Here is a 13,197-nt window from a genome sequence, read left to right on the forward strand (position 1 = left end):
CCACTAGGGAGCATCAGGGACTGGATAAAGTGCCTATCCGCCTGGCTGCAAGCCTTTTTTGTAGTTCTGCCCATTTTCTTGTCTCCATTTCTCAGCCTATATTCATAACGCTAACTGCCAAAGGTGCCAAACAGAGCTTCATCATACTGCACATCTTATTGAGTTTAGTAGAAGCAGCTCTAATGATTTAATATGCCATTTAGTGAGCTCATCACACACATCCGACACTGGCTGTCCACCCTCATCAAAACAAAGGGCTGTTTGCAGATCAGCTGCATGGCTCTCCGCAGCTTTACATTGCAAATACGCCCATGTTTACATTTGCTCCACACTGACAATGATCACTATGGGTTACCTTGACTCACAACACAGGTAACCAATCAGATCTCATGGAGGGGGCAGTTCTCCGGAAAAAAAAAAGAGAGAAGAGGAAGCAATATCCTGACAAGGGCTGAAGAGAGCAGGGGGGGGGGAAATCAACACGATCTCCACAGATCTGAAGTATGTGTGGCACTTTCTGGAGACTGGAACGGTAACTGATCCCAGGTCAGGTCTGTGAGCACATGAAGGTTTATGTTTGGCCAAAAAGGGATGAGAGCAATTTCCGTTCCTCACTTGGATCCTCCAGGCAGCTGCTGCTTTGCCACATACAGACACATGCTATAAACAAAAGGTAAGCCTCAAGCTTTGTATTCCATTGAACACATCTACTCTTTATAGTGGAAAAACATAATAACAACTAAAGAAAATGAGGCTTTATTTTGTATGACATGTGCTAAAGGGAAAGTGAAAGCATTTTGGAAGTGTGTGCGTTTCTGAGGGAGTGTGAGACTTTTTAAATCACTCTGCCAGAAAATAACTACTGCAACATACAGCTATATGATTTTCTTTAAGTGACAGCAACCCATACAAATGCACCTGGAAAAACATGGGTGTGTTGTGACCACCTCCATTCCCTCAATCTCCTCCTACCCTCTCTTTCCCCAAAGGTAGCCTATGACACCCACACACACACTCTTATGGCACACACACACATAAACACACACAAACACATGCACACACACACACACACACACAGGCACACACACATACGCACATGGCATATTTCACTGTGTTCTTTTAACAAGGCCCAGTTACCCCAAGCAACAGGAGGGGCTTATCAGTGCCTCCCTCACTTTCCATACTGTTATCAGCCCGGCCTAGTTCACACACAGACACATACACACTCTGTGGCCTTTTTTTGTCAAACACACCCGCGCTCGTTCTATCTCACTCGTTGAGTCGCTCTCTCTCCCTCTCTCTCGCACACACAAACCGGGGAATGAATGTTATGGGGGCTTATCAGTGTCCTTAGGGGCCTGGCAGCCACTTCACAGACTCAGATCCCAGTGCCAAGGCCACAGAGACAAACCTATGTGACCAGAGTGCTGATGAACAAAGCCTCTATACTGTTAAAGACTCTTCTATAGAAGCAGCTGGCTGCGGGGCACACTAACAATGAGCATATGCACGTGACACAATGGCAGCCAGCAGTGGCTACAAGTCAAAGAAAGTGTCAGACGGGCTGATGTTCCGTTGGAGCTGTGGCATCAAAAATGCCTGCTGCTCTCTGCGTGTTTTGTGCTACATTTATTCACTGCCACTAGCTTTAGCCTGACATCCTGTACACCCAGAGCCTGATCGACAGGTTAGGAGGTTGAATGCAGCAATCCGTTAATGATGTTGAGCAAACAACTTGAAAAGAAAGTCAGAGTAGGTGTGTGGAGAAACATAATCAGTTCATGTTAGTTAATTTAACTATATCTGTGATTTGCTGTAGACGAGAAACTACCTGTAATTTTCCCAGGCAATATTTATCTAATCATCCATTATCTATAAACATTCTCCTTTTATAGAGGGTCACAAGGGGAGCTGGAGAAAATCCAAGCAGACATTGGGCGAGAGGTGATATCTATCAGACCCTTAAATGTGCCCGGATAATTGTGTTTTTTCATCAAGAGCCATGAATTATTTCCTGTGGGAAACAAGGAAATGTCAAAGAATTTAGTTATGTTAAAGAATTACATTTTCTTTAAATCCCCTGATCCAGATCCATACAAAAAATGTTTGGGTTTTTCCCTGACTCCTTCTACATCCTTCCACCAAGTTCCATGATAATATGTTTAGTCGTTTTTGCGTAATCTTGCTTGAAAAAAATCAAACAAACAAACAAGGAGGTATTGCAAATGTGATTGACAAAATAACATTAATACAAATTCCATGCATATCCCCACATGTCCATCTTGCTACAAAACCTATTGGATTCTTATTACATTAAGTTTTGAGCAGAGGAGTTGATATTATGGTGTTGGTGTGAAGTGTTTTCCTATGTTTCCTTCCCTTGTAGATTGATTTTGAAAATATAATAAGTTAAGTTGAAGGAAAAATATTAGGTTATAGAAATATTATCATAAATCTATTTAAATTGGTCTCATAAATAATGTAATGTTTCAGCTTTAATTTCTCCGTACATAAAGCATTGCATAGTGCACACAGACTATTATTGACTACTGCCAATATTGAACTAGTCTCCACCTCCCTTGCATCCTACGTTAGTTACGGCGTTAGTTTGCCAAAGCACTGATCACGCAGTAGGAAGTCGAGAGCAAAGGGGGTCACTGCAGGCAGAGATGCTGGCAGTGGTTTGGCACAGGAACTCAGGAAGCGGTGCCTCTAACTGAGCTGTGCTTCCTGTGTGATAACTGACCCAAACATGTTGTGGCTCCATGACACACACACACGAAAGTCAAAGAAAAAGACACTCGCACTCTGCCTCATGTGTAGCAGCTGGGGTATAAAAATATTGTTTTTAAATTGAGGACAAATGGGATCCAAAAACTAGAAAACGCAGTGGTTAAAATTAGCGTCTTGGAAACAACTGGTTCCCAGAGACAAACCTAAATGTTCACGTGATCTTCGACAGAAAGAAGCTGAAGTGTTAATTGGGGTTTAACTTCAAGGCTACAATACTTCACTTTATCAGAATAGCTTTACCGTGGAGTCCAGAGGAGCAGGGAGGGGCCGCAGACTCAGGCAGGAAATTAAAAGAAAGGACTGAAAATGATTTAAAGGAATTAACAGCGAGGTGATGGCCAGAGAGCGAGAGAGGAGGGGAAGAAAAACAAGCGAGGGGGGAGAGACTAATGGAGGGGAGTTGGTTTCGTAGTTCTGTACTAAATGACCACTTCACAGTCATGTCGTCAGGAATGTGCTCACAACGGCCTTAAAAACCTTGAACGTTATGTTTCAAGCTGCACACCAGTTGCCTCCCCCGTACTCGTACAACACACACACACGCACACACACACACACACACACACACACAGCCCAGGCACACACACACAGCCCCGTCACACATTGCAGTGCAAACGCTTCCTTCCTGTTGCTGGTTTAGCCTCTTTTAGAGGCAAGATAAGAGCAAAAGAATGAGATATATGAAAGAGGGAAGCAAACTGGACTGTTTTCACTGCGCCTCACATCAGCCTGACCACATCTCTTTATTTGGATCCTAGCATATTTGCTTTTAGCTTTTTTAATCTGACTTTCGCTGACTGCAGGTGTGTTGTTCTCACTGCGTGCTGGGCCTCACACGTTTGTTCTCGTTTCTCTTCAGGTTGGTTCAGACCACACGACGGTTAAGCAGTCCCCGCTTCCTCATCGAGAGTTCGAAGCAGAGCGAGCGAGCAAGAATGAGCTTCCTGTAACGTCTTTTAGTCTCTGGTCAATTAGTTTACTCACATCACTCTTCACTGTTGATTCACCCTGCATGGAAACACAGCAGCCTCGACGTATCCTGATGGGAGCTCTCTGGTAGATCTGCTCTAACGGCCGACGGGAGGTTTCTCTCCAACCACCGGACCTGCCTGGACACAAAACAACATCAGACCTGTTCAGTGATCAACTTCCTCAGAGAAGAGCTGCGATGCTGTTTTCACCCAGTTAGACTTGCAATTGTGTGTTTGGGATATACAACCATGCTGCAGCAGTCAGAGCTCATCTTTGACTTTGCCAGTGACCACATTAACATGTCACAGGTGAGTGTTGTGTCTTTATGTGTCTCGATGCGAGACAAATCATAATATAATGTGAGAATAAACTGTAATCTGATCTAATCTAATCAGATTTTTGTCTGTTGGAACACACATTTCTGAGGAATCAGTTGTTCATTAATTGTAATCTGGTGTAATCAATACATTTTCTTTGCGTGTTGCAGTTGGTCAGTCACTCAGATTACCCTGCGGTGATTGTGGAGCAGGTTCCTCATCCACACCTGCTCTCATATACAGGACTAACGTATGAACAGCCACACTCAGAGGAGGATTACCAGAGGATGCTCAAAGGTCAGTGAGTGCACACGCACACACACACACACACACACACACACACACACACACACACACACACACACACACACACAAACACAAACACAAACACAAACACAGGGGTGTCTCCGTGACTTCAGGTAACATAACATCGATTTCCTGGGAACTTACTATCAATGTCAATGTCAGTTATATTTATATAGCACATTTAAAACAACTTAGCTGACCAAAGTCCTTTACAGGTGCAATGGTACAAAACAACAGTAAACGTTATACATCATAGTGCAAGTAATACAAATAAAATTAAATTATTAATGTAAAATAATTAAAATACTATAACCCTAACCCTAACCTTGAAATTTGCCCTAAACTTTAATGATTTATCTTATTTGGGCTTTTTGTACCCATTAAGGAGAGAAGTCCTTCTAATGTGTCGGTGTACACAGATTTCTGTCTCCAATTCATGACAACACTAACCTTAACCTAACTAGAATTCACATCTGACCTCTAACCTTAACCAGGAGCTCAGAAATGAGGTTTTGCCTCATCATTATCAGGCTCTGGGCCTGACAAGGTTAGTGTTTGTGTTGGAAAAGGTTAAAAGAGGCTGTAAAATTGTGATCACAAACACAGTTGTGTCTCCATGACTTCAGAAAACATTACATTGATTTCCAGGAGACCTTAACCATAGTTACTAGTGAACTTAACTATCTATAACACCAACTAAACATCGATCTTTACTTAACTCTTAACCTATACTCAATCTGAACTATACAACATATCATTGGATCCTGCTTTTAACCTCCATAAGGAAAACATGTAGGCCAGCACCTGGACACCACACACACACGTGCTAAATAATCCATAACTCTGTAACGACTAGAATAGGGTGAGGGACATCACAATAATACTACTGTACAATACCAGTACAGAACAAACACACAACCACTGGTGACACTTACTCTAACCTTAACCATAGTCACTACTTGCCTAAACCGAACCTTAACCTTAACCCAAACTTCACAAACACACACACGCACACGCACACACACAGACACACACACACACCCCTAAACTGCTGCCTCGTGCTCATATCTATTCATCATCGTGACCTTTGATCTGAGAATTCTCAGTAAGTCTCACCCATGGCCTGTCTATGAAAAGGTGTCACCAGGTACGAGAAGAAATAGGCCCGGGACCGCGCACGCGCAGTCTACCCTCTCGCACATGGACCACCCTCCGCAAAAATCCCGGAAGTGAAACAAAACATCCCGAGCTTGTGTGTGTGAGGGAGAGTTAATGAATCACATTAGGATGTAGGCGAGGTGACGTCTGCCTAAGGGACACATGCTTTAACCTGTGCCTCACCGCTGCTAGCAGTTCAAAGTAAGTTTCCCCGCCGGGCCGCCTGGTTTTGTACATTGTGTTGGTTGGAGGGAGCAGCAGCTGGGTGTCGGGACATGGCGAGGCGAGGCTCACTTAGCACAGTAACAGCAGCAGAGCAGTTCCTCACAGACATGGGGCATGTGCAGGGAGGGTCCTGCCGTCTAAAAGGCAGCGGTCCACCTGTCGTGTGTCTGCGGACCGGTCCGGTCCGTGTGACAGCTCGCTGCTGGGGCTTTCTCTGCGGCTCAAGGTGTCGGAGCTCACAGCTGTTAGCTAGCAGATGTTTTCTGACGCTTCACAGGCGCAACACGTCACATGTACCGATGCGCCCAAAACTCTAGACCACCCCCACCCCCTTCGATCATGTGTGGCCTCGAGAACATGCATGTGGTGAGATGTATGCTGATACATGTGATCAGTGGAAGAAGTTCTCGTCTGATTGTATTGTTTATTGTGGAGAAGTAAAGAAACTCGTACTGTTTGTCTAACTGTGTGCTCATGTGTATTGACTGAGGTTTATTGGCTGTTTGGAGCCAGTGATGCATAACAAAGATTGTTGATGGATCATATTGTGAGTTGTGTCCAGAGTGTAATATTTAGCTGAAAGGGATCAATTAGTAGAAATTAAATATAAATGAATCTTTGCAGTATTGTGTAATCATCTAAATAGTTTTCTTTATCCTTGAATGAGCCCTATATATTTAATTCCTTTATATTTACATCAGGAATGGGTCCTCTCTATGGAGGCCACCATGTTTTTTACAGTAGTCCCAACAGGACATACTAAACACCTTTTGAGTTTTTATCACAACTGAAGGCCACCACAGGTTCTCTTTCATTGTGATAAGATACGATAATGCTTTATTTGTCCCACAATGGGGTCCAAAATAGGCATCAGTAAGTATTAATGAGTAACACACACTACTTAAAAATACTTTAGTGTACGGATAATGATACTTAAGTGTATGGAAATATAAAATATATGGAAAAAATAAATGCTCAACAGCTGTTTCTCTAAGCGGCAAATTCCTACATTGACAATTACTGGATCAATGTTATACATGCAATCACTGATTGATCTTCGCCACTGTCTCTACACTGAATTACTACTGAACAATTACAGGAAAAGCCCATCCCATCTTCAGAGGGGGGCACATTGAAGGGTGGCTTGAACTCTTCGATTTGGTGTGCAAGGTTAACATCACATAAAAACGTTGTAACCACTGCACATGTAGATAGTAAAGGTTTATATACTGGGGGATTTCCGATTCCTGTCACTGAAATACTTTGCGTCACCCCAGTAGAAAGTAGGTGAATAGAATATTTATTCTTGATGCTTATAACCAGGGATAGGTGATTTAGATAAAGTCATCTATATTGAAAATTATAGAGTTGTTGCAAGTGAATAAAATTTATCATTATAATGGAAAGTTAATGCAGACAGGAATGTCTACTTTTCGTCAATCCAACACTAAAAAGTTATATTCAGTAGCATCTCCTAACAGAAATGACCAAGATGGATAACAGGCCTTTTGCAAGAAGGTATTTCGACATGTTTTGTATGTCAGGAAAAGTAAAAGTGTTACTTACACCATTAAAAAGGCTGGAAACTGAAGCAGCTGAATGATACCGGTCTTTTGCTTTTGTGACATGTCAACATGTCTGGTGTGAAAAAGGCCTTCTCTCAGGTGAACTACTTTCTACAGTAGGAAGAGTCTATTTTAAATATAGTTTAGTTTATCCTGAGTAGTGAGACATTATGGAAAGATGTATTGCTGTTGAATTTGTTTTACCTTACCTTTAGCACCACAAGTGAAATTATTTTTGTCCTCATTGTATTTAATGGCAGCAGAAAACACACATAACTGAAATGAGAAATAGTTCAATTTCTAGATACCAATGAAAGACAAGAATGTGTTTAATAACGGTTCAACATTTTGACAAACTTTCTTCTCCCTGACTTCCACCCTCCTCCACCCACTGAGCCTGTTTTTGTTCTTTGTCTAAAGTGGAGCCATGTGAAAGTGGAGAAGAGGAGACCATGGAGACGCTTGTTGCTGCTGACTCGCTTCTCAACATGGACTGTTCTGACACCCTCTCCCTGGAACACTATTGTAAGTGCAGACACACACACACACAAACACACACACACACACACACACACACACACACACACACACACACACCTACCTGAGTTAACACTAGTTGAATGCACACCAACAGAGAGACGATGTCCCAGTAAAACCTCACCCCTTCTTCTTTTTGATGTAGGACATGTTTGACTGTGGGATGTTATTTATAGACACAGTGGTCACGATGCTGTTCTCTTTCATTACATCTGTTTATGCCCCCTGCAGCCCAGACCTTCCTACCGTCACTGGGTGATGTCATCACAGCTCCTGTTACCCAGGTGATGGTGTCAGCAGAGGGGATAGTGGGACCTGTTGACCAGTCACATTGGCACTCGTTGCACACAAAGAAGCCTGCGACACAGCTGCAGACCAGAAAGAGAGGTCAGCCACTTTTCTTATTAGAAAGTCTTGTGTGATTATGGCTTGTATGAAGATGTTAAATATCTCAGGTTATTTATGTGTTTTTATTCTTCATCAACTCAGGTAAAAAACGTCGACATCGCAGGGCAGAGTCTCCCACACCAGACATCATAGTGAAAAAGGACAAATACAACAAAGGTACTGTCACAAATGTAAAAAAAATTATAAAGACGATGTTAGACATTGATCCCATTACTTTAGTTTAATGGGACTTACGTGTTGGTCACATGTATAAATAAGCATCAGAGATATGTTTACCTAAAAATTTCACAACAGCAGTCTCAGTACTGAAGGTCAGACTTTAACTTGTCCTATAATATATTTACAATGTAAATATATTATGTAAATTTTACATTAAACTTTGAATACTGCCATGGTGCCATAAATACCACAAGACTGATGTAAAGGCTGCAAATATACAATATACAAAGGGCAAATTAAATAAAGGCCTTGCTCACTGTCTGATGGGAAGTGACAGAAAACTTGTTCATTGATCGATCATTTATCCAAAAAAAATAGAAAAGATTCAAATGTTCCATTTTTGTTTAATATATATTAGTAAACTGAATGTCTTTTGGGTTTTGGACAAATAAAGCAAACAATATAAACAAGGCTGATTAGACTGTGAGAAAAGGCATTTTTCATTTTTTTTTTTTTTATATAGACATTCAGTTATTGTGAAAAAAATAGCCTAACATTTTCATTTTTCCTTCATGATATCTGTGAAAAGAAAATGTAAAACATCCCTCCAATCATGTCCCAAATGAGTGACATCAAGAAGAGACTGAAACTACAATTTTGGGATCTGAATGAGTTTATTGCACGCTATATGTTTCCCCTTATCGGGGTAACTAGAACCCCAAACCAACAATGACAGTGAGGGCAAAAAAAAAAACTAGCATTCACTGCAAAGTGCTTGGATAATGAATAGATAAATAAAATGCAAGATATACTGTATCTGATGTTGAAGTAGTTTTAATGAGCTATTGTAATGATTTAAATGTTTGAACCGAATAATGAAATGTTATCACTGTAAGAAGCGTGGTTACACATCCTTTGAACTCATGAAAATCATTAAAATCCTCAGTGAAAAAACAGAAAACGCAACTTTCAAAGCTTTTTAGCCTGTGCACCAGGTGACAAGTATCACATTGACATGTTGCTCTTTCTGTAAATGTCATGTCATGTCTAAATAAAGTCAGAGGGAAATTTTATGTAAACGCTACAGACACCTGGTTGTTAAAAGTCAACACATTAACAGAAAGATGAGGGCAAAACATTCACTGTCCAATAAGGGATTTAGATGGCTCACAGGGGATGAGTCACATTCGTAACACAGCCTTTACAGAAGTCATTTTCCATGTTGTGTCCTTGTCCTTCCTTTACCATGTTTCCTGTGTTTGTGCTTCAGGAGGAAACACGCTGTACCTGTGGCAGTTCCTCATGGAGTTGCTACAGGATCGACAGGTCTGTCCCCGCTACATCAAATGGACTAATCCCCACGCAGGCATCTTCAAGCTGGTCAACTCGAAGGCCGTGGCTCGACTCTGGGGCAAACACAAGAACAAGCCAGATATGAATTATGAGACTATGGGCAGAGCTCTCAGGTCTGCAACACACAAACATAACATCACATGTTCATAAGTCACATGCTGTTATCCTTATTTCAAAATGATGACATAACCAGACCAGTTTCCCAATAATGATTGATCAAGAGCAGTGCTTTAAACACTCCTTCTTTCATGTGTTCCTCAAAGCAGGAGTTAATAATGAGAGCATGTCCAGGCTGGTGGTAGCCTCTTAACTTTGAGTATCTGTGGTGCTGAGTGTTGAACACCACTTTTTAAGTAACATAGTATTTAAGAATATTTTAAGTCAAGTATACAATATATATACTAATATTTATAAAAAAAATATATTATTAAATACATAATTTTATTTTACAACGCAAAAACTGTAACTGACTCAATGCTACATATTCAAAGCACATAAATCACAAAGCGTAAATGTTGTAAACAAAAATGTAGAAACAGCTGCATTCATATTAGAGCCCAACAGATATGGATTTTTTTGTGTCAGTGATCATGGTTAAAGACTAAATGGAGAAAAAAAGTAAATGAAACATTCAGTTTCAGGTCTCTCCTGTAAATCAACTCGATAATATACTATTTTCTCAAGATTCAAACGTGGGATGGATTTTATGAGGAACAGGGGCTTAAAAACAGTTATTAAATTCTGACCAAATGTGATGTTTGGTCTAAGTTTGTTAATGTTGACTCTTTGTATTCATGTAGGTACTACTACCAGAGGGGGATACTCAATAAGGTGGAAGGCCAGCGTCTTGTGTATCAGTTCACCTCTCTGCCAAAAGACATGATTTATATCACGGATGGAGACAGCACCAAAGAAGGAGAAGAAGATGATGAGGATCACTATGACAACAGTGGCTACGATGAAGGTGTGAGTGATGACACTGATGAGGGCGCGATATCCTCTAGTGACCAATCGGTGGAGGAGGAAGATTTCCCACCACCACAAAAGAAGATGTCATCTAGTAGCTCTGTGCGAGCCCCAGCCGCTCCGCGGACCCGGCCGGCGCCCAGGCCTCCAGGCCAGCGTGAAACTGTCCTGCGGCCCACCAGCAACAGCCTGATCCAGGAGCAGCACTTACCCATAGTGTCTGCTGAGATGCTGCGGACCCTCCAGAACCTTGAGAAGGTCCAGTCCCTGCATCCCGCCGGTCACGCCTCAGTCTTCAAAACAGCTCAGCTGCTGGGGAGCCTGTACGATCGTCAGGCCGCCGCTGTGGTGGCGGTCGACATCATGGGTGCACCCGACATGCACGTTGAAAAGTCCCACCAAGGGTAGAAAAAGTTCACAAGTAGGGACTTCACAGCTGGTGCCTTTCACTAGCTCTGACCAATAGAACAGAGCAGCCCACAACCAAAAACGTGCACATACACTCCACTGTCTCAGGTCCAGTTACAGAGCTGCTCTTTGCTGCGGCATCCCGTTCACACCAGGGCCTTTATATCATACGTGTGTAAGAGCATAATGATCTAGGATAAATTTTGTATTTCAGATTTTTTTTATTCATAGGTAACAAAGATAATGCTAGATCAGTCCTTCCTTACTGGTGTTTGAGTTTAGAGGAAATTGGCAGCGATCAGTAGTTTGACTTCTCAGTAGACATGCAGACTTTAAAAGCTCATGTCCTTAATCTCAGCCTTTTGTTATTCTCTGTACCAGACACCAAAGACAGACATGCACTGGAATCGACAGTCTCTCTGCAGAAACACGCGCTGCTTGCACGTGGGCTCCACTGTCATGGAGCTAATTACCTGATCTGTGCACACTGTGCCCTCCGTCTCTGCCTTTTCTCTCGCTCTTCTCCGTTTTTCTTTTTACCGTCACATGCTGAATAATTTCTCTGCCTTGATGCACTAAAGTTTACCGCTGCTGTATGTTTCTTCTCTTAAGTGCCTGAAGATCTCAGACCACCCTCTCCCCCGCTTCCGCTGTTCCTGGAAAATCGTGAGGTTGTTGAGGGAAAACATTCCATATTATTGTATATTATTTTTTAAGATTACTGAATTATGTTTGTATTGTGAAATGTTGAAAAACAAGGGATCACTGTTATTTCTAGAATAGGAATTTAGCACTGCTGCTGTTTATAGCTGATGTATGTTCAGTGGACCTCGCCTTTTGTTGACAATCACCAATGAAATTATGTCATAGTCTTACTTAGCTACAGCGCTTCATGTAGTGTAGCGTCTATGCCACGCACATATTCCCTTGAGTTACCACACATTACATAAAGTACAGCATATGAGTGCTTACATGGACTTCTAAAGCATAACTCTGTATTGTGTGTTATACTATATACTGTATGTTTGTGAACATGCTTGACTTGTTTCCATTTTCTCCCTCAGGTTTGTACAAATTTGTTTTGCTGCAACGACTATGCAGTCTATGTAAGTTAGTAAGTAAAAAAAATGGCCCTTTATAAAGAAGTAATGCTGAGTTCAGCATTTTCTCTTCACTTGATCTTGCTTTAGCCTCAGAAATCCAGACTACAAAGTTCTCTTCACTCCAAATGCAAACTGTTGGGTAAGACTTTTATGCTGGCGTCTGTGAGGCTAAACTTGGTTTGGAGTCGTTTCAAACTGTGCCTTTGCCCCTCCCTGGAACCCCCTATGCAAAAGTGCTTTTCACTTAATTACTGAGATTTTTTTTTATTTGGGAATCCTCCTCACTTTTGCCTTATCTGGAGCTCCCTTGAGATTTTTACGTTTTACTGATAACAGATTTGTGAGCTTGTAGCAGAGGGAGAGGTGGAGTTTTTGTTGCTGTTCTTCGTATGTTTGCCTTCACGCAGTCTCAAGGTGTTGAAAAGAGAAGAAGAGAAAATAAACTTAATTTTGTCCGTGTGAAACTCGTCCCTGCTCATTTATTCACCCACATTTTGTTTACCAGCATTACTGGTGGAAAGCTCATTTACTAAAGTGTTCTGGGTTACACTTATTTACTTAATATTTCTCGTGCGCAGCATGTCAGAGGGAAATGATTTTATTACATTAACATGTAACTACACATTGAGATTTTACTTCCCGGATAAGTATTATTGTCATACAACATGATGCATTGTTATTGGTGAAAAGGTTCAGGATTAAAATAGGATCATAGTTGCAACATCATTAAAAGCTGGCCATATGTTATTAGTGCAAATGATCCAGTAGTTTAATATTGACAATTATTTAGAATCTGACTTTGTAATATTTATTAGGTTTTGATACAAATAATCCAATATATTAATATCTACAATTAATAAGACTGACATTCAAATTTGTATTGCTTTAATGCAACTGATAAAATGATCTAATATTTACAATTAAGAG

General features: G+C 41.3%; 1 protein-coding gene across 4 annotated transcripts; it reads left to right on the forward strand.

The window, feature by feature from the left end:
• The first annotated feature begins 411 nt into the window (after window positions 1-411).
• On the forward strand, window positions 412-12,734 carry LOC128454035 (ETS-related transcription factor Elf-1). 4 transcript variants are annotated; one of them, XM_053437179.1, is made up of 8 exons: window positions 412-673; window positions 3,653-4,073; window positions 4,253-4,379; window positions 7,757-7,861; window positions 8,105-8,260; window positions 8,363-8,437; window positions 9,711-9,906; window positions 10,594-12,734. In XM_053437179.1, the coding sequence occupies exons 2-8, from the start codon at window positions 4,014-4,016 to the stop codon at window positions 11,165-11,167; spliced, it is 1,293 nt and encodes a 430-aa protein (XP_053293154.1). In that variant the 5' UTR covers window positions 412-673; window positions 3,653-4,013; the 3' UTR covers window positions 11,168-12,734. The 4 variants fall into 4 exon arrangements, with proteins under 4 accessions (XP_053293154.1, XP_053293155.1, XP_053293156.1 ...); XM_053437180.1 differs by having other exon boundaries at window positions 3,818-4,073; XM_053437181.1 differs by lacking the exon at window positions 412-673 and adding an exon at window positions 3,378-3,652 and having other exon boundaries at window positions 3,818-4,073.
• Window positions 12,735-13,197: the final 463 nt, after the last annotated feature.

The sequence above is a fragment of the Pleuronectes platessa genome, chromosome 13, assembly GCF_947347685.1.
Source record: "Pleuronectes platessa chromosome 13, fPlePla1.1, whole genome shotgun sequence".
Classification (NCBI taxonomy): domain Eukaryota; kingdom Metazoa; phylum Chordata; class Actinopteri; order Pleuronectiformes; family Pleuronectidae; genus Pleuronectes; species Pleuronectes platessa.

Bases quoted from the DNA above. Each gene is read 5' to 3' on its own strand.
- LOC128454035 (XM_053437179.1), top strand. From the start codon at position 4,014: ATGCTGCAGCAGTCAGAGCTCATCTTTGACTTTGCCAGTGACCACATT. The intron at 7,862-8,104 runs GTAAGTGCAGAC...TGCCCCCTGCAG, and splicing joins CCTCTCCCTGGAACACTATT to CCCAGACCTTCCTACCGTCA. The intron at 8,438-9,710 runs GTACTGTCACAA...TTTGTGCTTCAG, and splicing joins AAAGGACAAATACAACAAAG to GAGGAAACACGCTGTACCTG.